Raw genomic sequence first — 10883 nt, 5'->3', positions numbered from 1 at the left:
TGATGGCAATCTCTTCCATAAGAAGATAATAATTAATGGGGTACACCTAGCTGAATGACCAAAAAGATGATGCTGTGTCCATTTGATGGAAGAGCATAGTAAAGTCCACTCACAAAGGGCTTCAAAGAAAGCAACTTTCACTGTCAAATGTACCAAGACTTAATGTGATCCAAGACAGCACCAGCAAAACAATGTAACGTTGTTCGTGTTTACTATATTGTGTGCTTTTCCATTGACATATGACATTCATTATGCATAAACAATACATATTGTTGTGAGTTTAGGTAGCTGTGAATCACACAAGCACAAGTGTAATAAGTAACACATGGAAACTTTATACAAATGTAATGTAAGTTGAATAAATTACCTTTATAAGGGACTATAACTGCTCTTTAGCTTCATTTATATGTGACAAACACATCAGCAGAAATCCTTTGTCTGCAGTGGACTGCTCATCATGTGAAGTGTTAAAGAACTGGTAAAGTAACTAAAAAGCAACTAGAGGTAAAAGTAATGTGGATGAGTAGGAAAGGTAACAGCTGGACCTTACGACAAAAAATACGAATGTCGTCAATGAAATAAACAAAGACAGAAAAGTTCTTCAAGAAACATAAACCGTATGGACCATATATTAGTAAAAGACGGATGACAAACGGATTTTATGGCAAAATACTGTGTAAAGGAGGTCTTGACAGACACAGGAAGAACTGGAAGATACAATCTGTTACTTACTAAAAAGGGAAGGAAAAAATGGAACAAATTTCCACTTTAGAATATAATGAATGTAAAATGCAACATGATGTAGATGTGTTTAAGTGTAATTCACATACTATACTGTCTCCTTTGCGCATTCACAGTCGCAGGTTTTCACGAAACAAATACATAAAGCAAGAGAATCCACGAAATGTTGGACAGAATTCTGTGCTGATAAAACAATGAAGATGCAACATTTCTTTGCACAGTTCTACCACCTGCTTGAGTCCCTCCAGGAACACACATATTTGGTTAAATAAAAAGTTCATTTACTATATGAAATGCTAGATGGCTGAGACTCATCATGAAGTATTATGGAAAAGTAATAGAGCCAAAGTAAAATCACATACAAACAAAATTTAAAAATGTCTATTGTGGAATCTTTTATTTTAGTATGGTACAATCTAAATAGAATGTAGGTGGTTTGTGAAGTGAAGCTGCCGACTGTTAAAACTTGAGTAGCTGCCATTACCATCTCCACAAAGCACTTTTTTGCATGAGGTTTGTCATTACCATACAATAGTTAGCCTAGTTTTTTCTACTGAAAACCACAGATTGGAATGCCAGTATCCAAGACAGAAAAATTGGTGTGAATATATGATGTGAGGGCATTCTATACAATGCTAAGCTCCCACTACACACACACACACACACACACACACACACACACACACACACACACACACACACACACACACACACACACACACACACACACACACACACACACACACAAAGTGTCAGCTCCAGAAATGTCAGAAATTACACATTTTTTTCTGAACACAAAGTAGTCTTCATCAGTACGATAATGTGTTTATGAGAGAAGACATTCATCATGGGAAAAGTACAATTGTAATGTACAGAGAATTGATGTAGCCAGTGAAAAAAAAAATGAAAACAAGTGTCATTGGAGATTTATTCATAGACTGACGAGCAACACACACACACTATAGAAAAGTTCACAAGAATAACAAATAAATACACCGGAAGTGGTATAAATATCGTACCACAGAAGGTTACATGTAAAGCTGCAACCAGTTTTCACAATAGCTGATTAATATGTACATGGCCATAAATTATAACACATTTAAACACAAACTGAGAAGTTTAATACCATGTCAGTATGTGATACATTGAAAAATATATAAATTTTAGTAGGTTTTTCGAGGCCTAATGGTGCAGCTGAAACTCTCACTGAAGCTACTGCTTCTGTTTGTTACTGAGGACACACACACACACACACCACACACACACACACACACACACTCTTCCTTTTCTTTTTTCTGAAATGGTAAAGAAAACAAACTCAACAATCAAATACCTATATGAAGCAAATAACCTTGCATTTCTTGTTGCTTAACAACACAAAATTATCTAATATCTCGATTACATACCAAACATTGGCTGTGAGCTATTTCAAACCAGCTCTGGTTGTTGCTGGGCATTCCTTAGTTCACACAAAAAGCCTCAACAATTTGTTTTTACATTTACATTTGTAGGCACACAAAGCACAATACGGTAAAACAGGAATCATTCCAGAGAAAAAAATCTATGACAAATCTAGAGATTTGCTCTTTTTCGTAAACATATAGCTCGGGAAATGCTCAGACAGACTGTAGACAAAAATTTACACTGCAAGTGAGACAAGAAATTAAAACAGTCAAAATATAACAGTAAACAAACAGCAACTGCAGTCATACTTTGGCATCACACACTATTACTAGAAGAACACTGTCAAGAAAATACAAATCTCTGAGGGCTGGAACAAGTATTGCCCCATTAAAAAAAGTGCAGGGATAAAACAAATTTTATGTTAATGTAGTTCAACTTAATGCATATGTACCACTCTTTTCTTAACATAACAATGACAATATGTTTCATGATAAGACACACACATTAAGAAATCTGCCACATTACTAATCAATAGGCCTAACTTCCTGAGGTAAGATTCAAGAAGAATCTAGTGACAAATTAGTTCCTATTTTCGATAAATTACAGTTGGTACTACCTATACATGAGCTACAATGAGTACGTTACCAAACAATTTTTTGCTCTATCCCACAGCGACTGTATATTTTATAGAAACACACAATTCCTTACAAACATTTCTTTGAATAACCACATCAATTTTGAACAGCAGAAATCACTGGTGACAAAACAGTGTTCTCAAATGGAAAAATAGCAGTGGGTTATTTGAGCTTCTCATTCAAGGACAAACAAGAACAGTTCTATATTTGATTTTCTGGCTGTATGTGGGCAATACTTCAGCAAGAATTTACACTTAAAAAGGCACAACACTCATTAATCGTAACTGTACTGTGTATATACTGAATGGATGAGAATCAATTCTTCAAAAGACAGATTCAACAAACACACACATATTAATCACACATTCCATATTCTGACTCAGGCTCAGAAATTTCTGCAATATCACTATCATCTATCTGTATAATCTTTTTTCTACGTATTACTTTTATATCACCTGCTACTTTTGGAACTGTACATATATTTTCATTCAACTTCACAACTTCAACATAATTGCCACTTTTTGTCTTGAGTTCATATTTATGATTGTCAACTAACCTAACTTGTGGTTCGTAGTTAACAAGTTCTATATCTGAATCACTTGAGCTCACTACTACACTTATATTTTCTTCAATATCCGTAATAGTATTATATGTAATGGCAGGCTGTTCTTTGGGCATTTGCAAAGATGCTGATTCTGTTTGAAGTGGGGACTGCTGCTCTTGTTGTGGAGCTGTTTCTGCAGATGTTACACTCCTTACAATTCTGGTGGTGTCGCTGAGATGCAAACCGGTGACCTCTGAGGGCTGGTCTGGTACGCTCTCAATATCAACTGAAATCTCCTCGTCTTCATCATCTTCATCAGAACCTTTGTTCACAACTGTACTGCATGTTGAGCATTCCCACACAGGCCTTTTTGTCTTAAGATTACCACAGATTTTGTGTGTTCCTTGAGAGCCACAGTATCTGCACAATATTATTTCCCACATTTTTCCTTTCACATTAACTGAACGTGACTTTGCCCTACATATCTTAGCATCACAACGAGCATAAGTCTGAAGCAGCTCTTCATAAGCATTTGGTACTAGCTCCCAAGAGGCATCTCGTTCCGGGACAAATATGCCATATAATTTCATTGTTTCTTCAAAAATAGGCTTATTACAACACAACGGACATTTAAAAAAGTAGCCACTACTGAGAGCTAGTTTCTGCAAACAGTTTTTGTGAAACCACATATTGCAGCAAGGAGCCCAAATTGTTTCTGGGGACGGTTTTGGCCTTAAATCATCAGAACATATAGAACAGGTGACATAATCAGTTTGAAATTTCTTCAAAGCCAATGCGTCAACTTTCTGAACGAGTCTGTGCTTATCACAAAAGGTTCTGAATGCTCCAAAGAATTGGTGAAATGACGACTGTTTCAATCCGCAAGGTAGGTGAAAAACTTTGTGGCATTTTGGCGTCCCACAGTATATCGAGGCACCTCTTTTTTTACAATAGCTGCAAGTAACGTTTTTCACACGTCGCACTTCTTTCTTAATGTCATCTAACAAGAAACCCCGAATGCCTTCATCGTCTTCTCCATTCTGTCGTATGTGCGTGGTCAGTAGCAAACAGAAGTAATGCGTGGCGACAGTTTCCATTTCAAGAAACTCACCGTAACGAATTTCGTCATCAACTACGGAATTGCAAAAGCAACATCTCTCTTTTCTTATCTTGCCCATTGTTCTTACAAACTGTCACACTGATACTACACTTACGCACTTCGCGGTTACCACATTCACATGCTCACTTTTGTAAACAACAACAAAACGCCTGACAGTGCAACCACCAATGGCAACCAGTTGTTACCGATCACATAACAGCTGACTGTAGCATAATCACGTACTTCCGGTAAACAAAATTTGGAACGACAGTCTTAAATTGCATAATTTGCAAATTTAGAATCAGTATACGAGAATTTTGTGTGATTAACAGAATATATAGAACTTCATAAAACAACTAGACCAACAAAATCGTGATTAGTTAAGCCTTTCTTCCACAGGCAACGAAAACTTGCACAGAAGCGACCAGTCAACTGGCGTGCGGAAACACACTGCTGGATTCACTTTCATACCACATGCCCAGATAGAATAGTTAATAAAAGCTGATTAACTTACTGGCCACATGCACCTCCCTCACCATCACGTAATTGTGACCCCACACGTTGAATAACATTGTCAAATCGTTGCTTTAGTTCAATTTCTGAAATAATATACAAATTGATCTCCAGTCAGCAATGTTTCTACAATCAACCCTACGTGCACTAAATAATTATATTTGGGAAAATTATGTATACTCACATGTAGAAATCTGTATATGCTTTTATTCATAACTTAGCATTAATTAATTTTTAAAAAATCTTTCTTCGCGGCCGTTCCCATATTTTCTGAGCAACATCATTCTTCTTAACGTTTCTGTTTTTGTAGTAATTTACTGAAACATCCCTAAGTGATGGCAACGATTTACATATTTCTATGCACTTTTATCTTGTTTTGAACTCATTTTCCACACAACAACAACAAATGTACCGGTAAGCTAACCTACGTCCTTGGTCTGTCACGGATATTGTCGGTACTGCCCACAGACGGCTCAATATTATCAGGCAGCAGATTATATTTCCAAAAGTTGTGATATTCTCAATTTGACTAATAGACGGTCAATATTATTACGCATACTAGAAATATTGTCGCAATTATTGATCGTTTATGGGCCGCTTACAACGAGTACAATACAACTGGCGTTCGCCACAAATAAAGCGATGAAATATGGCGTGAACGTAAACATAAGGCTACGCTACAGGTCACTCTGTTAACACAAACTTTGTCACTCTTATTAATTAACGTAACCAACCCACCACCAATTCATCATCTCTCAATCTAACCTATGCTACAGCTCTATTTGTCATGTCAACGAGATCGACCAGTTTCAGCCAAACGCCAGTTATGCTGTACTGAGTTTAGCGATCAATTTGTCTAGGAACAAGTGGTGGCCGGTGGATCTGGCGTTATTCTACTTTTGTTCGTTCGACAGCATAGGTCGTGAAAAGTGGGTTTGTGTATGTGAATAGGTAATGTCATCTCAAGAAAATAGGATTTTATCTTTAACTATTAAATAAATGTATTGAAAGTGGGATAACTTCGTTAATCCTTAGCATAGAAATCTCATTATAGCCTTCAGTAATTTTTTATAACTACTTATTTGTAATAAAGTTACACAGTATTGTTCAAAGCAACACAACATACTACAGAAGTATTATAACTAAGCACAGGCACTTGCTGAATTTCATGTTATTGGTGAACAGTTTAGATTGTAAAGTTAGGCTTATTTTAATTTCAAAACACAATGATAATAACTATTTCCTTTAGTGGAAATAGAATAATTATTACTGGTTCTAGAGTGTAAGAGCTAATTTTCATCTAATTAAAATCCCATGTAGAACACTCATCATTCAGTGATTGTGCCAGTAAGAGCACTATCATATTTACATGGGATTTTCATTAGGTCAAGAGCAGCTTTAAATATCTGAAGACACTAGTGAATTACCTATTTCAACTTTGCGGTAATAGTTAGACTCAGTGACTCAACCAAAAATATATTATAATTCTACTTAAATTAAATATCTTTGCAATATTGACTGGTTTGCAGGAATGTGAACCACAGCAAGTCTATTGCCTTGGTTACAATACTATTGGGATACATTGAAGCAGAATGAGAACAGATCTATCTAGTGGCAGTTGCTGTAGCTCTTGGATGATGGTGCAAGAGGTTCAGATGGCCAATAAGTTAAACAGCTTTTAACTTTTCTGCTTATCAAGCAAGCTGGCATGATAGAGAGCCAGCAGATCGTATCCACAGGCCAGTCGAATGGCTGGTGTGCAGGTTGGGAGATGAATGTGCAACTTTTCATTGCCAGTTGAAATGGTGATTAAAGGTAATATTTGAAACAGATTTGCCTGTCATCTGAAAAACTGGAAGATATAGGTAATAGTACACTAATAAATAGGAGAGCCTCTCATGAAACTAAAAACATATTTTGAACGTGATACCTACAACAGCAAGTTTATGTAAGTCTGCAGGCTTTCGTGGTCATTGTCACTGAAGTTAAAATCTTCTGGGTTATTAGGCTGCATCATGTGAAACACGATGCGGCCTAATAACCCAGAAGATTTTAACTTCAGTCAACAGCAAGTTAGTCAGTTACAGTTTATTACTCCTATAATTTTTAGGACAATTGGATATCAGTACTGAATATGACCTATGCTTCAATAAAGCATACTGAGGAAGTCATTACAGCTGATGGAATATCACATTCTTGATAGTATCACTATTCGAATTCTAGTTGTGTTTCTACGACAGGAGTAGTAGTTTAACTGTTTCAGAACATTGTGTGAGAGCAAGGAATCATATTTTCGATTCAATATTATCCAAAGTAAATATAAAATATTTTTATGGTTACATTCACATTTTATGATTTTTATTTGCTTGTGTCTGATGCTCACACGGAAAATGTTAGTCCAAAAATACAATACAAATCTAAGCACAGTCAACAATGCCCTTGCAATCAGTTTGCAGTAAGTCTGTTAATGATTTACATAGGGCCAGTATTACAGTGTCATGTTTCTCTGTCAAACAAAGTTGAGATGTCTAATACCGATGTCAAAGAAATTTGATAGAGAAATAGGCAACTTCGTCAAATATTGCCTTTCATGAAGGAAATGTCATCAAATCCAGGGCATTGCTGTGAATTTAATCATACATTCTTTCGTCTTCTATTCATTGCACTGTTAAATTAACAGCTTGGAGTGCTGGCACTGCTACAGGTATTTGATGCCTGTAGTGTGTTTGTAAATATAGCTACAAAATTTAGTTGACATGTTCCTTCGACTCTTTTTAATAATCTTGCTTTGACTTGGGTGGTGGGTAAGCAAGGGGCACAACATATGCTATTGATCATATGCTGGTAGGCAGATGGAAAACGCTGCAGACATCTTCAAATCAACACTCGCAGCTACAACCATCTACCTCTACATTTGGAAACATCCAGACTCTCAAATAAAAAGAAAAATGTTAGCTTTCCATTCTACTTTATCTACTTTTGAACTTTGGATGCCACAAGTTAAAATGTGGTTACATTTGTGGTTGTTGGAACAATAATTCTATTAGTTAAATTATTCAAAAATGAAAATGGTTCTTATTGCCCATATTGTGTGTGCTAAACATTTATTTTCGTTCAGGTATTCCTCCTTCATTGCTTTATAAATCACTTCACACGTTTCTTGAATTATTTTGGTCTGTGGTATTGGAGTGCTGTATTTTAAGCTAGAATAGCTCTCTCCTGTAGCAAGAAATCATAGTGTTGTGGTGAGCCTGTCTTGTTCACATGTAGCATTTCTGAACTGAGTATTCTGTTTTGACTATGAGGAGCCACTTCGCTGGGCAAATATTGAAGTGCACTTTATTCCATTTGTAAGTAATTCATACACTTACAACTCCCAAAAAAATTGCTGAATACGTTTCTTATCTCGACATAAAACTCACGACTTCGCCCAAGTATGTTTCCTTTTTTTTCTGCTGTTTCTCTTCCAAATGCGCACACAATGCCATTGTGATACAAGCAACTGCAGCACATAGTAACGAAGTGCTGTTGTACGCCACCTTGAACTTTAATGAAAAATATGTTGACAGTGTTATACCTCTTTTTAACGACATATCAAAGATCTTTGTCAAAGAAATTTGACAAATATTTGATCATATTTCATTGTCAAGGAAATATGATAATGTAATACCAGCCTAAGTAATACTTTTCTCTAACAATATATGGTTGCATGAGTAGTCTGCATTTACTTGCACAGTATTGTCAATATGTACTTCACTCTGTTATCTGAAACACAAACACAAATATTTTGCATTAAAAAAATTTCTCATCAGAATAGATACTTGCAGCACTATTTGCTAATTTTCAACCACAAAGTGCTGACAGTTGAAGGTGAAAACTGTAGTTATATGCAGAGCTATGACAAAACTCAGGCATTATCAAAGAGACATTTACAAAATTGTGTTATGTTGTTGGTTGAGGTAGGCCAATGAAGTTTCTGCGTCCAGACCATACCAATTGTCAGGGATCAACTTGTGCCGACTCAACTATAGTCCAGTTGAGCTTTGTACCTCTTCTCTTCCCCCTGTTCTCCCCCTGTGCCTCTAGTAAATCTCTGCATAGTATTAAACTAAGGGAGTAAATTGACTGTATTGCATAAAAATGACCCCAAGTTCAAAGACCGCAGAACTCCCGAAAAAGTACATGCCCTTCCCTTGAGCTTATCTCATTTTTGAAAATATTGGCACAAAATTTCTGAATGGTCGAGAGAGAGAGAGAGAGAGAGAGAGAGAGAGAGAGAGAGAGAGAGAGAGAGAGAGATTGACAACTTGTGGCTAGTGTGAGAGAGATAGCCTGTATATCAGCATAAGGTGTTTGACAACCTGCTCCATCTACTGTCACTGCTTCTGCTCCTGCAGAGATTAAAGCCAGGACACAAATGTACTCTCGCTCTCTCTCTCCCTCCATTTCTCTCTCTAACAAAATAATCCAGGAACTGTGTGTTTTATTAAAAGCCAGTCACCTTACAAATGCTTTGTTTCCTTCATTTTGTATGAATTTTCCACTACATACGGGGACAAACAGCTGGTTTTTTGTAGTTTTGTGCTGTGGAAACCTCCTGTCACACACCATGACATGTAATCTTGCAGCAGGCATGTTCTTGGATTGGTCTCATGAAATGCTTAAATTTTGAGTATCTTAGTAGACAAACTGGGAGTGTAGCCTTTCTCAAAAATTGCCCCGTGTTTACTAATTTCAACAAAACCACTGACTTTGGCTTCAGCTTCTTGTGGATATGTCGTCTTGATTTTATTATACACAGTGCACAAAATACTATTATTTTTCATGTTAACAGGTCTTACATGAATAGATGTGGGTTGTATGTAAATTTGCACCATATCAATCCATTTGAAACAACCCTGAGCAGCGAAACATTTGAAGACGTTTCTTTAAGGTTTCTCTTGAATCGTTCCACAAATGAAGCTTTCAAGATCGAAAATGCTGAGTGGTGATTCATCTTATGTTTATTCCTTAGCTTCATTGAATGAGTATTGTAAAATTAATTACCTGTCTTCTTGTAAATGATTTGGAATGTTATTACTTCCTTGTAAATTTTTCTAAGTGCATCTGCAACCTCAGCACCACATTCAGTCGTTAGAGCAGTGACATATGCATATCTGAAATACACACCAATGACTGTTAATAAACATTTGTAACCTGGACCGTATTTGACATATGGAATGTGGTAAACCATACTGGTGTGATAAAGGTCATCAGTTCCTTGGAGATAACGATTCTCCTTGGATAAAGTTCTCATGTTGGTGATGCAGTTCTTAAGCTATTTCAGCTTTAATGCTGATTACAATAAAGTCAGTTACAAGAGCAAGATATCATAGGAATCAAGTAGTACTTTATGAAATACGTTACAGATAGAGAATAAACAAACAAACAAGCAAAAGTACTCCAGTTACAAATATTATTGTTAAAACATTAGATTCTTTTCAGTGTTAAAAACATTATATTTCTTTCATTATTTAACAACAGGTTTCATTCCTCTCATTGACATCAAAATTAAAATTTTATGAAACCAGTATTACATTTCTTTCATTGTTCAACAACAAGCTCATTTTGCTCATTGGCACAAAAACGGTTAAATTTCTTTTATTGCTCAACAATAAGTTCCTTTGCAGTCATTGGGATCATAGCAAATCTCACAAGTGACAATCATGTCCAACAACTTCACATTTAACTCTCCAATCAGTGCTTTGTATCTGTCAACACACATTTTTGATCTGAATGCAGAAAGTGAGGGGGCAGCCCTCGTCCTTAGTATTACACACATCATATTCTGGCCATCCATATACAATCCACTTCACTTTCTTGAAACCCTTCATGTAGACAAGCGACTAAGGTGGAATAAATGTTTGTACACCATTCAGCACTGTTGAGTCAATACTATGATGATGGT

The 10883-nt window shown here is 36.2% G+C and overlaps 1 protein-coding gene across 1 annotated transcript; it reads right to left on the bottom strand.

Annotated features, from left to right (window-relative positions):
- Window positions 1–1641: 1641 nt before the first annotated feature.
- On the bottom strand, window positions 1642–4796 carry LOC126238772 (PHD finger protein 7-like). The gene has a single exon (XM_049947811.1). The coding sequence runs from the start codon at window positions 4500–4502 to the stop codon at window positions 3135–3137; it is 1368 nt and encodes a 455-aa protein (XP_049803768.1). The 5' UTR covers window positions 4503–4796; the 3' UTR covers window positions 1642–3134.
- Window positions 4797–10883: the final 6087 nt, after the last annotated feature.

This window comes from Schistocerca nitens, chromosome 1 (genome assembly GCF_023898315.1).
Source record: "Schistocerca nitens isolate TAMUIC-IGC-003100 chromosome 1, iqSchNite1.1, whole genome shotgun sequence".
NCBI lineage: Eukaryota > Metazoa > Arthropoda > Insecta > Orthoptera > Acrididae > Schistocerca > Schistocerca nitens.
The sequence above is the reverse complement of the archived record's forward strand: the minus strand, read 5'-3'. Positions and strand labels throughout refer to the sequence as shown.